General features: G+C 40.7%; 1 protein-coding gene across 5 annotated transcripts; it reads left to right on the top strand.

Moving 5' to 3' along the window:
- Positions 1-729: 729 nt before the first annotated feature.
- On the top strand, positions 730-23,568 carry med25 (mediator complex subunit 25). Of its 5 annotated transcripts, none has more exons than XM_067616137.1 (20): positions 730-889; positions 2,236-2,385; positions 2,483-2,528; positions 2,664-2,788; positions 2,900-2,998; positions 3,127-3,247; positions 3,392-3,548; positions 5,957-6,078; positions 6,800-6,875; positions 7,584-7,846; positions 10,470-10,571; positions 13,801-13,883; positions 13,979-14,036; positions 14,115-14,222; positions 14,818-14,994; positions 18,977-19,090; positions 19,322-19,393; positions 19,963-20,133; positions 20,231-20,351; positions 21,581-23,568. In XM_067616137.1, the coding sequence occupies exons 2-20, from the start codon at positions 2,261-2,263 to the stop codon at positions 21,682-21,684; spliced, it is 2,244 nt and encodes a 747-aa protein (XP_067472238.1). In that variant the 5' UTR covers positions 730-889; positions 2,236-2,260; the 3' UTR covers positions 21,685-23,568. The 5 variants fall into 5 exon arrangements, with proteins under 5 accessions (XP_067472238.1, XP_067472237.1, XP_067472236.1 ...); XM_067616136.1 differs by having other exon boundaries at positions 13,798-13,883; positions 18,980-19,090; XM_067616135.1 differs by having other exon boundaries at positions 731-889; positions 13,798-13,883; positions 21,581-23,567.
- Positions 23,569-24,472: the final 904 nt, after the last annotated feature.

Here is a 24,472-nt window from a genome sequence, read left to right as displayed (position 1 = left end):
TGTTCCTCAAACCTATTGCACAAGACCATATTTAGCAAGAAAAATCATATTTGTGTGTGTGCCAGATAATTAAGGCAATAGCAGCTGCAGGAGAGTTATCTCTGTTAGACGTATGACAGAAAAAAAACAAACTCAAGGTTATCGGTGTTCACTTATCTCACAGAACTGATTTGTTCACTCCATGCTAGAAGTGGCTCATTCGCTCCTTTCTATCGCTTCTCTGAATGCTTTGAGCATGTATTGAATGATCCTCTTGCAAGAGACTACAATGAAACTCTGTCTGAGACCAAAGTAAAGTCTATTCTTCGAGGTTTCCATCACATCATATCTTGAACAAATTTGAGGTATGCTTCAACTTTCAGTTCTTTTAAACTCTTTTAAACATATCTCGCACTGCACTGCACTCTTTATACCTCTGTTTATTTAGTTTTATCTATTCTATCCTATTTATATGCCTTTTTTTATATCACCTTTTGTTTCTTTTATATGCTTTGTATCTTATGTAAAGCAGAGTTGTTAGAGATGCCTTGGTTTTGAAAGGTGCTATACAAATAAATGTGCCTTATCTTGCTCGAGACATAACAATCATGACCTTGTGAGGAAGATTTGTTTTTCATTTCTTTGACTGCTATGAGTGTTGAATACGCTGTGAGATGTGAGAATCCAGCTTGTTTAAAGATTGACCTGCGGAGGGCAGCAACTGAGATAGAAAAATAGACGAAGAAGAAGTCGCTGTTTGTGGGCGGGGCGTTGCGTCACTTCCGTCAAAAATACCACAAATGGTTATGCTAGCTATGCTGTGTGCCCGGACCCAATTTAAAAGGATTTTACTTTATATTTTGGTTTAACTGTATAAACGGTTATTCGACTGGCAGACGAACAACATCAGGTCAGTTTGCATCATTTTCTAGCCAGACGGTGGCTTGCTAGTCGAGGATAATTGAACTGTGCTAGCTTAAATAGCTCACTGACGTTTACCTTCCGAGCTATCGTCAATGAAATGCGCTGCACAGTTTCACCGTGCAGGCTGCTTTTGCTTTCGTTTCTTTGGTTTCTAACCCCCTGATGGCAGTGTAAAGGGTTAACAGTATGACTCAAGGATGAAAGACATGTTGAGAGTGTTGGGTTGGATAATATTAGCTTGTTAGCCAGGATAAACCCAGTGCACAGTAATTATAGCTAACTTATCGAAGCTAACTTTTCTCTGCAACAGAAAGATGCTCATCAGTAGGTTCACAATGTTTCAAGTCTGCTTTAAAACAAAACAGTCCCAAATGAATATTGAAACACGTTTTTCTTGCTGTAATCACTCCTCCTGGTCATACTGACTATTAGAAAATCCCTTCATAATGCATTTATAATAAAAGAGATGGAGGACAAAATCCACAGTCCTCCTTCTGTGTAAAAATGTATTTAAAAGTTCATATGAAGCTTCAGTCAAATCTTTCAGCGTTGCAGGCTTTTTAGTGCCAAAGTCCCTCTTATTGCTATTACACTTCCACCGCAGCTCAACAGGGAAACACTGTCATTACTTAAAAGACTGTAATAATGGAATGGATGAAGATATCCACTTTATTTGACTCATTTTGACAGCTGACGCTTCATATTATCTTCAGATAAACTTTTAAATATATTTTTGCTCAAAACTAGGTTTATGTCCCCCATCACATATATTATAAGTGCATTATGAAGGGATCTTCTAATGGTCAGTATGAACAGGAGGAATGATTACAGCAAGAAAAACCTATTTCAATTTTATTTTGGCTCCTGACTTGAAAGAAATGTGAACCTGTCCTCTAATTCAATAAACAGCACTTACTATAATAACATTTCAACTTTTCTAAGTGGTGAGTATTTGCTGTTGCTCGCTGAAGATTGTAGGAATAAGTGGAGTTTGTATTGTCAAAGTTGAACTTTATTCTGAAGCTTCATATTAGCTTCAGATAAACTTATAAATACATTTTTGCACAGAAGGAGTTTTGTGGATTTTGTCCCCCATCACTTACATTATAAGTGCGTTATGAAGGGATCTTCTGATGGTCAGTATGAACAGGAGGAATTATTGTGACATCTGACTGTTTGACTGCAGGTTGTTAATGCAGTCAGGCCTCGGTGATGCTGCTCATTTCTACCTGTTGTTGTGTTGCTTTGTTGTAGTTAAAAACATAATGGATCTAATGCCAGAGATGAGTCTCGTTAAAGGCTTAATTAATCTGACCCTCCTTCATTGTCCAGATCCACGGTGGCAAGTTCGGCACTTATGGAACCGTCCACTAAGCCTGGGACCAACCAGGTGGCTGATGTGGTGTTTGTCATCGAGGGGACGGCGAACCTGGGACCCTACTTTGAGTCTCTGAGGAAAAATTACATCCTTCCAGCTATTGAGTAAGTAAATGAAGAAACTCCTCCTCCTGCTAAGTTAATTCTCTAACGTAGTCACAACTAAATACTGATGTTTTGTATTTTATTCTTTTCACCATAGATATTTCAATGGAGGGCCTCCAGCAGAAACAGATTTTGGTGGAGATGTGAGTGTTTCTCCTTTATTTCACCAATGTTTCCATTTACATTCTGTGCCCGCGCTTTCAGTGGGTTATTACTAAGAAAAGATTTTGTTATTATTGCTGATAGAAATGATCATTCCTGCCTTTTTGTCCTTCTAGTATGGAGGAACACAGTATGGCCTTGTGGTGTTCAACACAGTGGATTGTGCACCTGAGTCATACGTCCAGTGCCACGCACCAACCAGCTCCGCCTTTGAGTTTGTTTCGTGGATCGACAGCATCCAGTAACTTGTTTTAAGATGATTTATTCCATTATTATGAATCTGATGGTCTCATGTCTAAACCAGACAGTGTGAATGTGTAAATGTCAAGTATTCGCCTGTTTTTCCACACAGATTCATGGGAGGTGGAGCAGAAAGCTGTAGTCTAATTGCGGAGGGCCTCTCGGTGGCCTTGCAGCTCTTTGATGACTTTAAGAAGATGAGGGAGCAAATGTAAGGAACTGCAACTCATAGGAACAGTCTCTACACATTTTACCTGTATAGAACAACAAGTTTTACTCTTAACGGCCTGCTGGTAGTCATAAAAATCATTCAGCTTTCTGTCTTTCTGCCGTCGCCAGAGGTCAAACCCACAAGGTGTGCGTGCTGCTGTGTAACTCTCCTCCATACCTGCTTCCTGCCGTGGAGAGTGTGAGCTACACCGGCTGCACCGCGGACAACTTGGTCAAAATCATCAGAGATGTAAGTTAACGCTGATATTTTCTCCATCAGGCGCTTGTAAGACAAATTGAATTGTTGTTGTGATTATTTGATTTACTGTATTCAATTGGTAAAAAGCTACTTTTATGTATTTCATTAAATATATTTCATTTTCTTATTTCTTAGAGAGGAATTCACTTCTCTGTGGTGGCTCCCAGGAAACTGCCCGCTCTGAGGGCTTTGTTTGAACGAGCCTCTCCTGTTGGAGGGGCGGTTGAACCCCATCCAGACTACAGTCAGGACCCCTTCCACATGGTCCTGGTCAGGGGCATTTCACTTCCTGGTGAGAAATGTTTGTTTAACTGTGTGGCAGCCATGACGCTCTGACCAGTTTACCCAAAATCAGTTTAAAGAAAAGGGATTATACTCGACTGTGAGGACAAGTTAAGAATATTTATTGTATGATAGATGTTTGTTTTAATCAGTTTATGTGAATAAGCAGTTTTGTGGTTCAGCCATTATGCAATCTTTACTGATCTCCAGGCACTTAGTTAGTGACCAGCTGGTGAAGGATGTGGAAGATCTAACAGATCACAGGAGTTGATGGAGACCAAACCAGTACTAAACTGGGTGTAACAATTAGATTTATATTTGTTGGTTCAACAGAAACATGATTCCAACTGAACGCCAGCGGGTTAATCTTAACTTTATCAGGAGATAATATGTAAAATCTGATAATAATCATACAGTTTATTTATACGATGCTTTTAAAGGCACAAATTGGCAAAAAGAAGTGATGCAGAACAACAACAGAGCTGCAGGAAAACAGTGTTAAAAGAAGAAAACAAGTAGAAGACAAGACATGCTCTCATTTAAAAGTATTAGACTAAGAGCTGAGCATTCATTAAAAGTGGCTTATTTAAAGTCTAACAAGTCTGCGGCTTGTTGTGGAATTTTTCTTCCAAGTTGCAAGTGGCACAAAAAAAAATCAATCTGTGCAACATAAATACAGAAGCTATTCATCATAAGTCTTTTGACTGAGTTCTATCTGAATTATGTTTAACTTTTAGAGCTGCAGAAGTCTTTGAAGTTAGTTAGGAGTAGCTGGTTATGATCCTAGATATCTACAGTAAATGCAGAAATCTGTTGTAAATAAATCTTGACATTATTTACAGCATTCAGGACATTTAAATTCACCGTTCACTTATCAAGGCACAAAAATCACTTGTCTGTGTAAAAACGACACAGTACAGAAGCTAAAGACGCTCTGACTTCTGTTTCACTGGGACTTTAATGCTTTTGTTCAACATCTGTGATGTGAGAACATCAGATTTCCACACAGAGAAATAAAAAGTCCTGCGTCCTGCTGTTAGTTCAGTTATAAAATCTAAATGCAGCACACAGTGTTGCTGCTGCCCGGCTGCTGACAGCGCTGTCAGCTGAGCGGCGGAGGAGGCTGCTCCGACTTCGCTCTTTTATTATTATATTATATATTATTGTTAGACGTCGACATTGATCAAGGTTAAACAGGAAATATAAATGTGATATTACAGTGAGGATTCTTATGTGCTAGCTCTGAAAAAAAAAATGTAAATGTGATAATTATTTATTGGTTAAAGCAGATTGTGTAAAATGTGCATCTATAGTAGTTATTGACTGTCTGGTTGCATGAGGGCTTTTATTGATGAACGTGTGCCAGACTCACTTACAGTTACAATGACTGGAGGAGGAAATGCAGCGTAGGGATGCTGAGCAACACCCAGCACAGACTCAACATTACTCTGTTCTCTGTTTAAGCAGCTCAGATTGTCACTAAGATGAGAATAACTGGTCCGATTTAGGTTGTTAACTTCAGGTTTAACCTCCTTCACTTTAATTCTGAGTGTATTCATTTAACTAAACAGCTGATTAATGATATAACCTGAAGAAACACTGTATTTTAATTGTTTTTCTTTATGACTTTTAACTCATCTGGCGGGGAAAGTAAATTTCTCTTCCACTCGTCCTACAAAAAAAAAAAAAAAAAAAAATCCACTTATCCCAAACAAGCGGACGAGCCTTAATGTCAAGACGGAGACAAACACACACACACACACACAGCGTAGTATTGTTCATGGCGGTGTTATCTGTAGCAATATGCAGAGTAGGTTAGTTTGGTGGTTTCCCAGTTGTAGCAGCTGCCTTTTTTTGTAAGCTTCTTATCTCCAGACACACTTTTGATAGGATGTTACACCGCTTCCTCAGGGCTGCGACTGACAAGAGTAAAGCTGGCGTTAATGTTGTTTATAATCTCTTTCCATGCATCTTTTTTTTGTCTCTGCTACTAAATTGCTCCCTTTTTTTATTATTTGTTTTTTCCTCTGAGCTGCTTCCTCTTCTAACAGATGCACAGACTTTCCTCCCGAGCTCCGGGTTCTGATTTACTTTTTATTTCATTTCGGCCAGTTTCCTGTAATTCCATCTTCAGTAATATGGTTGTAAGCTACTAGTTTTCACACTAATCTCACTATATAATTTAAATCATAAAAGCTGAACATCACATCACAGAAATCGATTAGGGAATTTATTTATGTTATCGGCGGATCAGACCTGTGAGAAAAGATATTTCTCTCCGAGCGCTGATGTGATTCGCTCTTAAGTTCGTTTTGAGCTGCTTTTTAAAGGTAACGCCTACATTTTTCTGCGAGTAGTGAGCGCTTATCTTCACTTTTAACGAATAACTTAAAACCTCCTCTTACTGTCTGTCTCCAGTTTCCTCAGGTGGAGGACCCGGACCGCTGAAACCTGTCCTCCCTCCTCAGTCGCTGCCTGTCAGTCAGCCTCTTGTCGCTCCGCAGCCCCCTCCGACCATCAACACAACCCACCCTTATCAGGTAACGGCGAGCAGCTGTGGTGTCATTTTACAAGACTTATTATGTGCTGAAAGAAAGAAACGGATGATTGTCAATATAAGTTTTAAGCATAAGTATGTTTAATTGTTATTAGTATGAGAAAGCTGAAGATGACATTGTAAGCATGTCTGTATAACCTCAAGACAGAATCAAGAAATAAGGGTGAAAAATTGGCAAGAATAACTTGAGAATTTGGAAATAATGGTGTAAAAATAAACCTGAACAACCACGTCTGGGTGAACAGAACACGCTCAGGCCTATTTTTAGGATTCCAGCCTCACAACAGCTGATGTAAAGGGTTTCTAATGGTGTAATTGGCTAATAAGAAGAGGTTGGACAAAAGGCGTCTCACCTATGCGAACCAAACAGTATCAAAGAAGGAGCAGAGTGAGTTCGGTGAACCTTACGGTGCACTGTAACCTGCTCTCCTTCGCCGCTCTGAACTCTGACTCCTGATGATTCTTTTTTTTTGGACACCAAAGTTTTTTTTTTTTTCTTGAGCTGATTTTTTTTGAACATCTGCCAACCGAGGTCTAAAGATTTATTACGACACAGCCGCACAGCGTAAGGCTGTCTGGAGACTAAATTCCTATCGCCTGTTTTTGGCTCCGTTTCAGACAGCGGCGGTGTTTATGTTCTTTTCCCTAAAACGTTTTTTTTTTTTACCCAGCATTGTCTTCCTTTTTAATCTGCTTGCTGACAGAATCCAACCCCCATGACTGCTGCTCAGGTGGCTGCACAGATGGCCGTGGAGGCAGCCAACAACCAGAAGAGTCGCTGTGAGTTACCAGTGGACTCTGTAGGGGCCTTTTTATGTTAGCCAAGCTTTTTAGCCGTCTGCATACTGTATGTGTGTCTGTACGTCTTATACGGTAAAGTTTATTCTCACTTTTTTTTTTCTAGAAAAGAAGCTTTCCAAAGACAGTGTTGTTGTTCTTTTCTAAACTTTTTTGGTGTTTAGTAGATGCTCTCTCCTGGAGCGGCCTACGATACTGACATCTTTTAGATTAGTAAACAAAAACCCTCAAGAATAGACTTCTGTTTGGTGTCAGACAGTTTTTATTGTAGTCTTTTGCAAAAAGATTATTGGATACACACTCAAACATACACACTTACATACTTTATAACATAAGGTAAACATCCTGTGAGTTCGGTTCAAACCAGTTTTGTATGATAAACGGGTGCAGATGCCCTGAAATCATGCTGAATCATTATATGCTACTCTGCAGCCGTTGCTTTGTTACCTAACTTGCACATATATGATTTTCTCGCCAGTTGTGGTATTATACAAGAGAACATTTTATAGTAATTTAATAATAATAATACAGTAATCTTCCACTTGAGACCACAGTGTACAGAATAGAAGATTTTTATCACAATGCAAAATGAATTTTAGCGTTAACTGTCAATAAAAGTTGTGTTGCATCGTCGGCACCTGTTCTGGATTCGTCACATTTCCGTTGTCGTGTTCCGTCTCCCTCCTCCAGTCCCAGGAATGGTCAACCAAGGCCCTCCGTTCACCAGTCAGTCAACCATCCCGTCAGTCCCCGGAGTGAAGCTCAGTCAGCCCAGCATATCGACGGTCACCACAGCCCCGCAGCCCATGATGCCGCAGCAACAAGTCGCTCCCAATCAGCAGCAGCCGGTCCCACCTCCGGGACAACCGGCGCCCAATCAGCAACCGCAGCAGCCGCCTCAGCAGCAGCCCACGGCGAGTCAGCCTACAGCGCCTTCAGCACAGCCCAACATGGTGATTATGATAAAACTGATTCAGTCCCAACACACTTTACAGTTAAAAAGAACAACATACAGCAATCAGTTAACAATAATAACAATTAAAAGTGGAACAACCACATTAAAAACATCAATGTTAAATAGATATTAAAAGGTAGGCCATTCCAGAGATATGGAGCACGGTAGGAAAATGCTCTGAAGCCAACTGGTTTTTTTGTTAAATGAAGGAACGACCAGGAGACCAGCATTTAGAGAGCACAGAGGGCGTGCTGGTGTATATGGAGTAATTAGCTCTGATAGGAAAGGTGGTGCAAGTCCATGCAAGGCCTTATAAGTTAAAAGAAGAACCTTAAAATCAGCTCTAGCTTGCACCGGTAACCAGTGAAGAGAGGCCAGAATAGGTGTGATATGGTCAAATTTTCTGGATTCTTCTGGAAGACCAGAATAAAAGGACATTACAATAATCAAGTCTGGAAGATACAAATGCATGGATTAAGATTTCAGCATCATGCAGTCATAGAATAGGTCTGATTTTGGTAATATTACTAAGATGGAAGAATGCTGTTTCAGTAAAAGCCTTGATATGAGACTGGAATGTGAGACGAGAATCAAAAATCACTCCGAGGTTTTTGACGGTCGAGCTTTCAGAGATAATACAGTCAGGTTCTCATGCTGATGCTCATGTTTTGCTGGTCTAACTAACTAATAACTCTGTTTTATCAGCATTTAACAGCAAAAAGTTCATATCCATCCATTTTTTTTTATTTCTGATAGACATGCCTGTAAATTTAGGAGCTGGGAAAGGTCATTTGGCTTTACAGGTACATATAGCAGCGTGTCATCAGCGTAACAATGAAAATTAATACTATATTTGCAAATGATGTCACCAAGGCGAAACATGTAGATAGCAAAAAAGCATGGGGCCAAGGATGGATCCCTGGGGTACACCAAACTTTACTTCAGAAAATACAGAGATTGTGTTGTTGTAAAAATACACGTTACGTTCTATTTGATAAATATGATTGAAACCATGAAAGCACCGTCCCCTGGATACCAATATGCTTCTCCAAGCGGTCTAGAAGTACGCTGTGGTCCACAGTGTCAAGAAGCAGCAGCAGCAAGGATGTTAAGTCAGAATCCAACCAACCAATAATACCTTTACTGGTTTTCTTCCATTTCATGAGATTAAAGCAAAACTTGAAGGCCTTTTCCACTTAACGACCCGTAACTTAATGTGCAGAAATCGTCACAAGTTCTTCTTCTTTTTTTTCTCCACTGTACTCCGCCGGCGTTACTACTAATCTAAATTTCATGATACCAAATAGTGTGTTTCAGTATACAGGTAATGTTCTGATTCTATCTGACACTGTCTGTATGTATTTGTCCTTGTACACTGTAGATAGTTTGTATCTTACTGACATATTTAAAACGTTCTGGTTTGTAAAACACAGTAGAAACACAAGACGCTCCTGGTTACAGGTTGTTAAGTTCCTGTTGTGGAAAAGAGCTAGAGCTTCATCTAACGATTATTTTCATTATCGATTAATCTGTTTATTACTTTCTCAATTAAACGATCAGTTTTTTGGTCTATAAAATGTCAGTAAATGGTGAAAAATGTTGATCACTGTCTCCCAAAGCCCAAGGTGACGTCCTCAACAACCCAAAGATACTCAGTTTACTGCCATAGAGGACGAAAGAAACTAATATAATATTCACATGTAAGAAGCTGGAATCATTTTAGCATTTAGCATCAGGAACAGAATTACAGTAAATGTCGTTAAAATCCCAACATGCACTTTATGTTTAATTTACATTTTCTGCAGATATTCAGCTTGTGTTGATTAGATATTTTATTAACTGCTGTTATTTGACATGATATTGAAATTCGTTCTTTGAAAAACCTTTTTATCCCACTTAAGGGGTTTTCATTTACTTACTAACGAGCTAGTACAGGTTACTGCTCCGTTTGGCTCATCTTGTCAGTATAAAAGTGGTATCGTGTGTTTATCCACGTTTTTAGATAAACTGTCTAGAGAGGATGTTTGTCGTAAGTTCGTCTACATTCTGCGTAGGAGCTGAACTGTCTCACGGCGCTGGGATGAAGACTTATAAACATTATCAATGTTTAAATCATATTGGTATTTGCGAAATGTAAGTGGCCCTTTTTCAAAGTCAGAACTGGGAGAAACCGAGACTTTAATCTGTGGTGCTGTACCACCAGCAGCCCTAGAGCTGAGTTTGCAGAGTAACACGGCGTCTGATGTCTAATATCAAAATTAATTTTAAATGTTAGCGCTGCTATCAGATCAAAAAAAACCCAGACGATCTTCCCTTTTTTCTCATTGTGAGTACAGCCAGTGATGTTTTCTCATTCATCTATTAATTCTTCTTGTTACTAGAACGTACTTGTGAATCTTATTTTGTCTTTGGACAAATAGAAATGAACATATTTGTTAATATTAGTCAGATTTAATTTTTAATGATGTTGCAATTTAATCCAATCTGCAGTTATTTATATTATTATTTAGGAGTTTTTTTCCCCGCTTTGAATTAACAAATGCACTTTTATCTCTGACTGGTAAAGGATCTGTACCAGTACGCCACATGTAATCCCTCCTCTTCTTCTGTTTCCTGGACAGCCTGGTGTATCCGGAGCTCAAGGAAACGCAAATCCGATCGGACAGCAGCAAGGTGTGGCCAATAAGATCGTAGCGTGGACCGGCGTTCTGGAGTGGCAAGAGGTAACACACAGTAAAAAGTCTGTTGTTGTTTTGTTTTTTAATTAATATCCTTTTGGAAATGAATGACTTCCTACTCTGACAGAGCGGTTTGTGCTCTGTTGTAATATAAAGTGAGGTTAGGAATAGTTAAAGTGAAAGTGTTGTTTAGCTCTCTGACTGCACTTTAATTAGAACCACTTACACTGCTGACAGCTGTTAAATGGTCTGTTTTTTCTGGATAAACCAGCATTTCAGAGTAAAACTTGGCTGAGGTGAAAGCTCAGCGCTTCCCATCTTCAGTCTTTCAGACTCACAGAGGGCAGAAGTTGGTTAACTTTGCTGGCCTGATGTTCCAGCAGTAAATCAGCCTGTATTAGACAGCTGGAATAAAAAAAAAAAAAAAAAACACAGCTCTGAGAGTCTGGAGTTAGGAAACACTTTCCTGCCGCTGTCTGGGAACTATCACTGTGGTAAGTCTTAATAACCACCTGTCACTGAACTACAATATGATTAATAGCACATCATTTTACCGTCCTAGTACTATCGGTTTAGCTCAAGGTCAAATCGATTTAGTTTACAGTTGCAGTGCTGAGCCAGGAAAACGGATGTTAATGGCTTTATGCGACACTCACGGGGCCCTCAAGTGTTTGCGTTCGGTGGACGGACACGGATCAATTTCCTCTATCGACTATAGTCTCGTCCTCCTCTCCTCTGTTTGTCAGAATTATCTGAGTGAGTTAAACGGACAGGAATAAGAGTTGGAAGAACTCTAAATCTCATCTATGAAAACGTAGAGCTGCGGTGGACAGATTAAGAGCGTGAACGATTGCTCTTAATCTGCTATTTCCTCCTCCTCCGGTTCACTCGTTAGACTTTCAGCTCTGCAATAAGTGATTCTTCTTCTTCTTCTCTGGAGTCATCTGTAACGTTGAGGAAAAAAAATTTACACCACAGACACGAAAACTCATTTGAAGAAATAGTTGTTGATACAAAAAAAAAAAAAAAAAAATCTCGCAGCGGATGCCAACACACTTGGCTGCAGCTCGTTGTTATCAATATGGAACGTTCTGTTTTTGGCTGAATTTCAATCTTTTATTTCCTGAAAGCTTTTGTCATCAAAAATGTAGGGTAACTTTCCAGAATGGGTTAGCTAACATCTTTTTTTTTTTAAAAATCCGCCACTAAATTAAGGTAGATGTGTTTTTATTTTGGCTTTTTTTTGTTTCTGTCCACATGTCAGGCTCCTTTTTCTTTTTCTGCTTTAGCAATAAATAACTCATTAATCTGCAGAGAACGCCCTGCACGGTACATTTGTAATAGACAGCAGAGTGACTACAGTAGGTTTGACTAATATGTGATTGATTTTCATCATTGATCCCGTATTGATGTCCTGAAGATGAAGAGTGTTGGCGGTTTTCCCAGTGGGATCTGCTCATTGATGTGCTAAGAGAACGCCGTTCTTCTTTTCTTTCATTCTTGACGTTTTCCTCCCGAGGAACCGTGTCTTTAAAAGTCCATCTATCCATCCATTTTTAATTGCCTGTCCCGATCGAGGTCACGGTGGCAAAAGGGGCGAGCGGGGAGCCCGCATGTCGTTTTCCTCGGCAGTATTCTCCAACCGTTCCCTGGTGTCTCCTGCCATTCCCAGAGCTCCTCCGAAAACAGGCAAACAGGACGCATCTGTAGCTGCACCACTCATTTAGCCATAGACTAGCCACTAGTGAATCGGACTACCTGTCCTTTTTCACTTGTGATAGCCGCCCCCCCTCCCCTTTCTTCGCCTAGAGTGAGAAATCAAGCTTATCCCTGTAGAGAACCAGGATGTCAAGACTTGCAGGTGCTGTTCCTCCTCCAGAAGGCTCCAGCGAACAGTGAATGTCATGACAAAAATCAACTAGAAATAGCAGAAGTGCAGCTCCAATGTCACCAGACGCTAGCGGCACCTCGGTATCCTGCCCCATGAATATTAAAAACAAGGGGAGGTGACAGATCACACTCCTCGTTGGAGTCCAGCGCTCACGGCTAAACGTGCTTCAGTTAGCGCTAAGAATGTGAACGCGTCTCCGGCTGAAGGTGTGATGGATACAAATGGATCACGACAGCAACTCGTGCATGTCATAATCCGGCAGCAGCTCTGCAGTTGTGAATAGAACATTCCCATATCGCTTTCAGTGATTTGTGATGGAGTAAAAAATCTTGATCACCTCCTTGAATCTCACGTTTTGATAGTTGTTTGGAGTCTCATTTCCTGTACCTTTTGCATAATGCAGCTGGAACACGACATCTAGTCCACTTTAGAGTTAAAAATATGGTGTTAAAAGCAGTACAGTTTGTTTTCTCATAATGCAGCACAATGTGTCTTTTGAACCACATGTCCAATGTAAAATGAATGCTGAACAGGCTCAGTAAAACATCATTACTACTAAACACAATCTCTAAATTCCCCATGAAACGTTCCAGAAATTCGATGACATTGCGATTTAAAAGCGTAGTGGTTCTAACGCTCGAGTCGTCTTTTTTTTTTTGTTTGCTCATAGGGTTTGTTCAGGGTTTCAGATATCTTAAAGTCTTAAAAGTGCCCTGTAGAGTTTTCCTAAAAAACAAACTGTTGATATTCAGTGTTACTCACCAAAAAAACTCACTGTGTGTAGTCTTGAATGTATTATTTTCCATAATACATTCAAGAAATATAACACATTTGTAAAACTGATTTTTCTTAAAAGTTTGATACCTGGAATTGTTAAGATCCATGTTTATTTGCCAGCAGCTGTTTTTTCCACTGCTGTAGGGGACACCTGTGTTTAAAAAAAATAAATAAATAAAAAATAAAAAATTATAGGGCACCTTTAAATTGACGGGGCACCTTTAAATTCGACAGGGCACCTTTAAATTGATAGGGTACCTTTTAAATCTGGCTTTCTGAGATGTGCTGAACACCTAAAGTAATGCAACAGGTTAATTGCAGGTCTTTTTCCATCTTTCTGTCCACTTTTTAATTGCTTGTATGTGTCACAGTGGTAAAGCGGTGAGCCCGGCAGCCCCACATGTCCTTTTCCTCCAACTGTTCCCAGACCAGCGTGTCCCTTTTTTTTTAAATCAAGCTCCCTGAGAACTTCAGTATATAAAGTATTTGCCATGTAGCTTCTCAAGATGTTCGTCCTAAACTTCTTTCTTCTTCTGTGTTTTGTGTCCTCTTCCCCCTCCTCCCCTCCCATCCCGTCCCCCTCTGCTGTATTAATTACCACAGAAGCCTAAAGCCTCATCAATGGACTCAACCACCAAACTCACACGTTCTCTGCCGTGTCAAGTGCACGTCAACCAAGGAGAAAACCTGTGAGTAGCCGACAACTCATCTGTAGCACACACACACATGGTTTGTTTTAACACACATAATTTGACATTTCTACACCGTTTGTGTCTCCAAACAGAAACACAGAACAGTGGCCGCAGAAGCTCATCATGCAGTTGATCCCGCAGCAGCTATTGGTGAGACTACTTGTGTTTCGTAGCAGTGACTTTCTGTCTGTGAATGATGCATAACTCAGCCCTTCTCTCTTTCCTCAGACAACCTTAGGTCACCTCTTCAGAAACTCTCGAATGGTTCAGTTCCTCTTCACCAATAAAGACGTGGAGTCGCTGAAAGGCCTCTACCGCATAATGGCCAACGGTTTCGTAAGTTTTTCACTCTTAAACTCTCCCTGCCCCTCCGTCATGTCCCAAGTGTTATCTATCATTCAGTGCCCCCACCCCCCTCAATACATTTTCCATGAGTGCAGGTCTCGTCTCCGTCCAGCAGATGGGACTGAAAATGAAGCTGCAGTGTCGCGGTAAAGACTCTAGAGGGGGTTCCAGGCCATACATTTAGCCTGCTTTCAAGCTAGATAATAGGATTTTAAACATGCTTTGCCATCAGTTCAGGGGGAGAGAAGAAGAAGAAAAAAATTAATTGTTTAGTTTTGATTCAGTTCCAGAAGGCTAGCATAATGATAGGGGTTTTGTCAGTGTGGTGCATTGTTAATCAGGTAATACCATTAAGAAATAGCAGAGCCATTAATAGCATTCAGTCCGGCTGAGCTCTGCCTCTTCGCCTGAATTTGATTTACAGCTCAGGGAAAGGACAGTATGAATTAACTTGATACCATTCAATTTATAAAACTGATATGTTTGATCAGGCACAGGAGCCCCCAAAGCCCGTCCAGTAATTATGACAGGCTCCCTATGTCAGGGTCTTAATCTGCCCCTGTGAACCCCCCCCCCCCCTCTGCAGGCTGGCTGCGTCCACTTCCCCCACACCACGTCGCCCTGTGAAGTGCGGGTGCTGATGCTGCTCTACTCATCCAAGAAGAGAATATTCATGGGCCTCATCCCCAACGACCAGAGCGGCTTCGTCAACGGCATCCGGCAAGTCATCACTAACCACAAGCAGGTCCAGCAGCACAGAGCGGTGAGTGGGTAACGAGGGAGAGGAGCTTTGTGGGAAGAGAGGAAGGGGGTTTGCGGAGTAGGAGGGGGGGGGACTAAAAGGAGGTGATAACGAGGAAGGCATTATAGAGGAGCACCGGGGGGGAATTGAGGTGCATTGTTTAAGGCATTAAAGCTGCATTGTTATTGACATTTCATTTAGCAAGCCCAGTATCTACACAGCAGCCACTAACGCCTCTCACTCTCACTAAAGGCTAATAAGGGCTAGCGTTAGCTAAAGTCCTGCAGCAACGTTAGTTAACTGTTGCACTCCCCACCTCATTATCTCTCCGCTTAAGTGATGGAAACATAGGTGCAATGCATGTCAGATTAATGGCGTCCTCAACACTGTTTATACACTGTTTCATAATGATAAAACAGTTCAAATATCAACTGAAGTGAAAGTGTTTGAATTACAGCACCGAAAGCAAATATTTAAGCTTTCATTATAACTGGTTTATGTAATATAATGATGACACCAGTGTGTGTGGTGGAATGTGATGAGACACTTTTCATACTGAGAAGCGTCGGTGAGTTTGTCCTGTTTAGAGCCGAAACAATCATTTAGTCAAACTACAGATTAATAATTTTGATAATTGATTCATCTGTCAAGTCATATTTTTAAGCAAAAATGTCAAAATTTGTGGGTTCCAGCTTCAGATTTAGATACTAAATATCTTTAGATTTTATATTGTCGCTCAGAAAAAATGGGCAGATACAATAAATGATTAACCAATTAATCAAAAAATAAAGTGCAGATTTATCGATAATCATTTTTAGTTGTCACAGAACACACACACATCACAGAACCAGAGCTGCAACTAACAATTTCATTATCAAGTCATCTGTCAATTATTTTCTCAATTAACTGATTAGTTGTTTGGTCTTTAAAGTGTCAGAAAATGGTCCAAAATATCAATTAATGTTCCTTAAAGCCTGAGATACAACTTTAAATGTCTCGTTTAGTCCCGACCAGCAGTTCACAACACAAATATATTTAGTTTAGTGTCACAGAAGACTAAATAAACAAGAAAACATTCACATTTAAGAAGCTGGAACCAGAGAATATAAGCATTTTTTCAAAATAAAAGTAAAAAAATAATTGATTATCAGAATAGTTGGCAATGAATTACTCAATAGCTCGTTGCTGCTCTGCAAAGAACGTTATAAAAACTAAATATGTACACTAGTCTCTCCGTCATCTTTGCTATAGTTAGAACTGGATGAAAGTTATGAGATTCGGCTTTAAACAAAGCTCAGATGGGTATTAATTATGCAGTGCAGGCGGCTCAGATGTTAACATTACATGAGACACTCTGTAGGAGACGGAGTGGCAGCGCTGTGTACAGATCTTTAGGGACAGAAGAAGGAAATCAAGGCCTCCTCCTTCCTTCCTCCCTCGCTAAAGGTAGAGACCACTTCCTGAGGTCGTTACAGGTTACGAACGCCGCCACCGCCGCCTCCTCGTCCACACGACACGGAAATTTCAATTTCACTCATTGCTCATCTTCATCCCCCTCCTCCTCCCCTCCTCCTCCTCCTTCCCCGGAGACAGGATGATTTAAAATGTGTCCTCTGGATTAGCCGTCTTCTCCGTCAGGGTTCCCACTTCCAGCTTATTGCGTTCAGCGAGGAGGAGAGGTGCTGCGTAACTCTAGAAACAATGCAGCATGCAGTCACAGAGAAGCAGCATGTCTGCTTTAAAAAAAAAAGAAGAAGAAGAAGAAGAAGATGTCGAGAGTTTTTACATGAGTTAGATTACATTTCTCCTCGCCGTCTGCTCTCATCATCAACGGCTTGTTTACTCACCCTGCTAATTTTATGTTAAGGTGCGTGAGGTCCTATATGTAACTTGAAGCTGTGTGTGTGTGTGTGTGTGTGTGCATCAGGGCATTTAGAGAAGGCAGAAGACATGAAATTATAATGAAGGTTTTTTTTTTTTTTTTTTTTTTTCTGCTGCCTCTTGTGTATCATCACATATTCAGTGCTGCATTGCTAATAGGGAAGCGCTACAGCAATCTTAACGTAATTAAAATTTCAATTTGGACCAGCAGTTAAGGTTTCTCTCTGTGCAAAGCCCTGGAGTAGCATTCTTCAGGAATGAGATTGCAGTTTGTTCTGTTCACTGCCAGACAAAATTGAATATTTTCCCCTTTTTTTTTTTTAAAAGCGATGCAGACTTTAAATCTTTATCCAGGATTTTACAGGTTACTGGGTTAAAGACAGGAGATAAATCAGATAACTGTGTTCCTTCAAAAGACCTGAAGATGTGTGTGTTTTGCGCTATTATCGTTGGTCAGAAAAAACACACCACGCGTTAGCGCGAAAACCCGGGATAATTTGTTCAGATTCAGCAAGACGGATGGATGAAGATGTTTTCCATCACACCCAGAGTGTGTAGTTAATAATTTGTGCTCAGAGTCGGGATGAAACACCCTTCGTCGCTGCTTGTTTCTCCCTCAGCGTAGAAGCACACAACATGCAGAGCTCAGCTAACTCCATAGCACTGCTGAGTTGCAAATTCTACCTTTTTAAGCATTTATCACTTGTCTCATATTGTGATTTTTTTCAGTGCAGGACTGTACAAATACATTTTGATAATAGAGTTTGTGTATCTTCAGAGTTTAAAGTGTGTTTCTGAGTAATCAGAACTCACTAAACAGGTGAGTTTCTATAATCTCTTGGTGTGTAAGCAACAGGTGCCTTCCTTTCTTCCTGCACGACTCCTAATGCATATTATATATGACTTCCGCTGTTCCAGACTTCGCTAACAGCTTTACTGGCTAAGCTTCAGTCTGTTTTAAAGCGTGCAATCTAGAATAGCTTGATAGTACTTGAAATATCGTTATCCTCCATGTTTGTTTTCCATCAGCACACTCATGAACTCTCTCAGCAACGTTAATACGGCCACAAATATATCTAATACTAAATATAGATGATGGATTCGTTATGACAATGCAAAAATAGTCAAATATCAGCACATGTCATGGAATTTTACTTATTTTGGACAAGTCCACTTCTCAGAGGGTCGTTAGTTCAGCTTATTAAAACAAGTATGAACCTTTAAATTAAAGAGGACATAATGTGAATGTACGTGTCTTATTTTTTATATTTCTATTTTATACTCGGGGCTCTACTGGAATATCTTTCATTGATTTGTAGTTCAAAGAACTCCTTATTTATCTTCTACTGGCTCTTTATGCAGCTCCTCCTCTGAAACAGGCCGTTTTAGCTCCTGTCTCTTTAAGACCTCAGTCGTAGTTTGATTTCACTTCTTCTTCTCGCTCTTTACTCAAAATGTCAACTTCTCAAACACATCCGCAACTTGTCGGAGCTGAAATCTGATCTGAAATACGCGAGTGGACGACCTGAACAACCCGTAGAAAAACCTTAGCAACAAAGACTACGGAGTAGAAGGCCGTCTGTGGGCGTGTTTGAACAATCTGACGTCAGTTCAGAGCCGACCTCTGACATCATAACAGTATATAAATAACAGAGAATCACAAAAGGCATGTTACGTCCCCTTTAAGAATCTATGTTTTGACTGTATCACCTCTGGTGTCAGGGAGTCTGAACTCACTTCCTGCAGAGATGAGACTATTATATATTTTTCTCAGGTTTTGACTAAACTGTCTTTTTTTTTTTTGTAAATGTTGTTCTGTGTTTATTTTCCTTTTTGTTAAGTACACCTTGACCTGGATGCTCTCCCCTTTTTTAAGTACAGTTGAGATGCCACGCTCAATTTTAGTCCTTAACCTTAACATAGCAAAATAATAAAAAAAAACAGAAGAAGAAATAGTTTGTTCTGGGCAACCGTGAGGTGTTAATGAGTATGAGGTGATGCAGAGCGGTGCTGGGGAAGAGTCTGCACACTGAGTCGCTAAATAAAGGTGAAAATATTTTCTGTCATCCCATGTGACACTTTTATAAAAATACACTCACTGCTGTCTGTGTTTTCCGTGCAGCAGTTGGGTGGAGCAGGGGGTCCGATGCAACCCGGTCAAGTCCCACCGAACCAGAACTTCCTCAACAGGCCTCCTGGCCCCATTCCTGTCTCCCATGGCAACGTCCAGCAGCAGGTATATTAACCCCCTCTGCGCTGGCATGTTCCTCTCTCTCACTTGCCTGTATGTTGACACCTTTACTTCCCCCGGTGCCCGCTGATTTCTGCATGCCTTACTGGTAACCCTTTCCTCCACTGTCCTTTTTTTTTTGTTTTGTTTGTTTTGTTTTACACCTCCACCACTCTCCCTCCTCCTCCTCCTCTTCCTCCTCCTCCTCCTTTCTCTCTTGATCTCTCCTGTGTCCAGTCTGTGGTGGTGGGCATGCCCCCTGTTAGTCAGGTCACTATGATGGAGGAGCAGCAGAGGCAGAACAACATGGTGAGACCTGCAGTAGCCCTCTTTAATATTCAAGCAACATATGTTCAGGGTGTCCACAGGTATTTGAAATTTTAAAGGCTTTGAGGTGTTAAATCATCACTATGCATCGAACTACATAGTGAAACACACATAGATTTATCAACATAATGTTCATTTTCCAACATCATTTAATTTCATGCTGTTCTTGCTTTTATGTTGCACACTTACAGTGGAAGAAATAAGTCATAAGCTGCTTTGTTTATTTATTTTTAATGAGATCAGATACATTAAATTTCCGTCCTTGTGAAACTTGTGGACATCCGAGTATTGTTGACACACTTTCACTCCCACTGCTCAGCATCAGACCAGTGGACAGATAATCTTCTATCAGCATGTCTTCTCAGTTTTTGTTGAATGCTTCTCTTGTAGCATGCCATTAATACACACACACACACACACACACAAAAACATGTGTCATTGATAACATGCATGCGTACGTCTGTATATCTTGAATAGAAACTGTTTGTGAGCATGAGGTGAAGGATAGAGTTGAGTTATAGAAGCTCTTAAACCGTGCGGTATTCCCTCAGATGACGATGAGAGCAGCCGGACCGACCAACCAACAGCCGCCGGTCAGCGGAGCTCCACCCAACCAGATCGCACAGGGCGGACAAGCCCAACCCCAAGGTCCCATACTCCGCCTCTCAAACCCGGGAGCCAATCCACAGCTTCGCAGTCTCCTCCTCAGTCAACAGCAACCAGTAAGAGCGCAACAAAAAAGTTTAACCTTAACTGCTCTTCTGGAAGTCTCTGCAGAGGTTAACATGTGTGTCTTCTGTGTGTCTTGTGTCCTCTCAGCAGGGCGGCGTGTCTCACATGCAAGGCATGATGTCTCATCAGGGTTTAGGGCAGCAGTTGGTCCACCCGGCACCAGGAGGGGGGGCTCAAATGCAGGGCCAGTGGAGGCAGCCATTGACAGGTCAGTAAGAACCTCCTGACTAGAGGTGGAAAGAGTCCAGAGACATTTGACTCAAGTAGACATGAAAGTTTTAGTATAAAGACCTGCACTACATTACTCATAGAAGAGTCATAAAATTGATGTCTTAAGGAAATAAAAAAGACTTCAAAAACAAAAATTGTTGATAGAATCTGACTAAGTTATTGGAGATGGTTTCTTTTTGGCTCAACACAACTGTTTGATCAGATTATGTTTTTGGCTGGACTGTAACAGCGGGGCGCGGCCTGTAAACGCTAAATCCACTGACTGACTGATGAAGTTACACCGTTGGTCGACCCAGTGCCGCCACTTCCTGTATCGGTTTCTAATTAAAAGCCCATTATCATCCACGTTCCAACCATATATGAGGTTCTGACCAAGTCTTGTTATTTTATCCTATTAACTACACAGCAAGCTTTACATTACAGTTGACTGTTTTCTAAAGCACACTGCACTTTTTAAAGTAAACTGCTCAAATTTATATTTATATTTATATTACTTTATTTTATGCATTCATTGAAAAAGTTTGCAGAACTTCTGGTGCATATATATTATATTTATATTGATTTCAACTCTGAATAGTAAGATTTCATCACTGAAAAAATGTATTTCCTTTTGATAACCCCCCTCCCCCCCCCGAACACTACCAGTGGTATCATTCAACTGGTGTGAGGTGGGCCAAACCAAAGAAAGAAACATCCATCCATCCATTATTTATACTGGATCATAATTTATCCACGTTCACATTATCCTACGTCTGTTTGCTAATTGTTTGTTGTTCAGGTTTGATCTTCAGCACAGTCACACAGATTGTTTCATAGTTGACATAAACATATCAACACAACAGTCAGGTAACTTGATGTTTACTTGTGTTAATCATATTTCCTCTAAGTTGATCTTCCTCACTTAATGAATGGATGCAGATGTCTGCTTTGGAGTTTAAAAAAGAAAACACGTGAAAAAAGTAAAGTTTCTAGTGAAGAATGAGTCCAGACGAAGAGTCAAAATGACTTAAAACTCCAGAAGTCATAAATAGAAAATACTCAACATTCAGAAAACAGCACAAAACATTTTACAAAAACAAAAAAACTGACTTTCACTGCTTTAAAATACTTTAAAACTGATATTAACATTATTCTTAAAGACATAAAGAAAATCCCTCTTCTAAATCTCTCTTCTTCTCTCTCTTCCCCTCCCGAACCCGTGTGCAGGTCAGATGCTGATGTCCGGAGGTCAGAGAGGAGCCGTCCCTCAGCCCGGGATGCCTCAAGTCTCCAGCGTCATGGAGGATGAGATCCTCATGGACCTGATCTGATCGAGCTCGTTGTGGACTCACGAACGGAGATTTCTAGTCGAGTCTCGGCGACTATTCGCCAGTTTGGACACTTTACATTCACTTTGTTGTTGCTTCACTGCTACAGATGTTCAACATAATTAAGGAACAAATCATGAGTAGTTTTTTTTTGTTTTGTAATATTGGAGTGAGCAGCTGAAGTTAATCAGGGGCAGACGAAGCGAGCATTAGTTTCTCATAGAAATGCTACACACTGGATGAAGCCAAACCAGTGGAAACACTCGAATTATGTTACACGTCACGCAACTCTACACTTAAATAAGTTTTATATTTTATCATTGTAATCTGAAATAGTTGTTTTTTTTCCATTTTAAATAAGATTTTACTTTCTGCTGTTAGTTTTTTCTTTTTTTAATTATTGATAAAGTTGTTTTATGAGGATAAAATAAAACGAAGGAGAATTAATTTAAGTTGTTCGTCATTGTCGAGAGGTTTTGTTTTTGATGATGATGATGATGATGATGATGGTCAGCCAGAGTCTCGGCGGGTCCTACCTCCACCCCCGTGTGAACGCAGCTCGGACCCTTAAGGTGAGACTGAAATAGAAACAGTAATAGATAGTTCAGTGTCTCTTTCTGCCAAATAGTGTCACAGTGTTAATTTTAACTACTCCAATATGTCGTGGAACCATAGAGAGTCGCCCCTCGTGCCAAGTAGTCCTACCAGATGGTATCAGTTGGCCGTGTTTCCGCTGGCATAACACACAATCAGGCTGACCGCATGCGCACATGGCACGGAGTCCGCGTACATGCCCGCGGTCTGCTTTCGAAAAATGCATCCCCCCCCCCCCTCGCATGCACATACACGGCGACGCATGCCAGTTCAAACCCTGCACACCGACAAACACTCACACACACACACATACACACACATACCAACAGGAAGTGATGTCAGTCCCTGTCACCTGGGAGACAGAGACGGTTGCTAAGATACCGTGACAGTGGGTTCTTGTTTCTGAGCTTTTTTTTTCCTCAGCCCCGCTTTCACATGGACTCACACAGATAGACACTAGTCCCTCAGTGGCTGGTGTTCATCCCTCCCATCCCTTAATCACTGGCCGGCCCTCGGAGCCCCGGCTTAGCTTCAGTTATCTTCCTCTTTCTCTCTCCGTCTCTCTCTCTCCGTCTCTCTCGCTATCTCACCATCGAGCTATTAGCGCCTGTCTGAGCTCACAAGTTTTTCAGTATCTCTTTTAGTTCACAGGTCCGTACGAGGGAGCTGTAGTGGTGAATAAACTGACCTTTTAATTATTATGGTCATTTAGCAAATATCTACCATAATAGTCACTTTAAAAACTCAATATTTTATCTTTTTTTTTCCTTTAAATCATCAATTTGATGCTTTTTATGACACTCACTCCAGAAACATGGATCTGTTTTCTTTCTCCACCGTGGTAGATGTTGTCATCATGGTGATACTGCGTGTGTGTGTGTCCACGTTTCTTCTCATTTCCACATTTCTCTACTGCAGAAAATACAACTTGGAAACTCCATAAATACAACCTGCGGTTCCACCAAAGTGCGGTGATCTGATTAGATTTTTTAAGGGGCCTTGCTGCATACATTTGCATATTAAAGAAGGAAATCAGATTTTCTGAAAACTAGTAGAAATCTTTAATGTTTTTAAAATTCAGTTCATTTTAATAAAACCCATTGGGTATGTACGTTGAAAAAGAAATATTCCCTAAGTAGTACATTAGATCAGTTATTACCTTAGTTGGCAGTGTTGTATATGCAGTATTGTGCAAAAGTTTTAGGCACTTTAGACTCTTATCCATTATCTGTCTGTTTACTGAACTTTGTATAAATGTGAATTGATAAATAAAAGTTATTCATGCCATTATTTTGCCTTTCAGTGCCTAAAACATCTGCACAGTACTGTATATATGTGCTGTTTAATGGGACATAACGTCAACCACAATGGAGATCAACACCTCGATGTGTGGTTTTCAAGTCAGCCTCTTAAAATCAAAGAACAAGGCCTTCTTTGAAGCTAGGACTTCCGATCGATGCTGAACTCTTGTACTCGATCTACATGAAGGAATCACTACAGGACGGGATGTCAACTCCTCAACCAGTAGCCTTCTTCGGCTGAAACTCGACAGCCCACGGTCGCCTGCTGGTTAACACGCATCACATAAAAGCGACGACGGTTTGCTTCCGGCAGTAGACTTTTATTGCATGTCGTTCCCCCGTCTGTCTCTCTCCCTCTTGTTTCCTGTCATATCTCAACTGTCACTATCCAATAAAGGCATAAAATTCCCCTAAAATACAGCACCAATCAAAAGTTTGGACACACCTTCCCATTCTGTTCAATGAAAAAGTGCAGGTTAAGCAAGGTTGTGTCCTCCTGAGACATAAAGAGGAAATCTCAGGCCCTGGTTGAGTATGTAATCTCAATCTCAAACTACCATCAAACTCATTTTACTTTCACTTGTAAAGAAAACTGTAAAGAAAGAATACCTGAACTCCTCTTAATTTCGGGCAGCAGCTCGCTCCAAACCCAAAGGGCACAATCCACCGTTTTCCGGCAGAGACATGAAGGTGCTTGGCGCCGGGCGAGTGTGGGAATACTCACAAGCCCCTGGCTGAACACCGCTGAGTTGGATGTTTTCCACGGATAAAGAGGAGGTTGCCCCAATGTGACTTTGTGTTGTTGAGAGGAAAATGTTTTTTGTGTGGCTTTTTGCACAGGGCAGCAGTTTGAAGTACTTGACGTTCTTGGAGCCACATGAAGTCTCCATAGTTCT

The sequence above is a fragment of the Thunnus thynnus genome, chromosome 17 (assembly GCF_963924715.1).
Source record: "Thunnus thynnus chromosome 17, fThuThy2.1, whole genome shotgun sequence".
Taxonomy (NCBI): Eukaryota; Metazoa; Chordata; class Actinopteri; order Scombriformes; family Scombridae; genus Thunnus; species Thunnus thynnus.
Note: the sequence above shows the minus strand (reverse complement) of the source record. Positions and strands in the feature narration are given on the sequence as shown.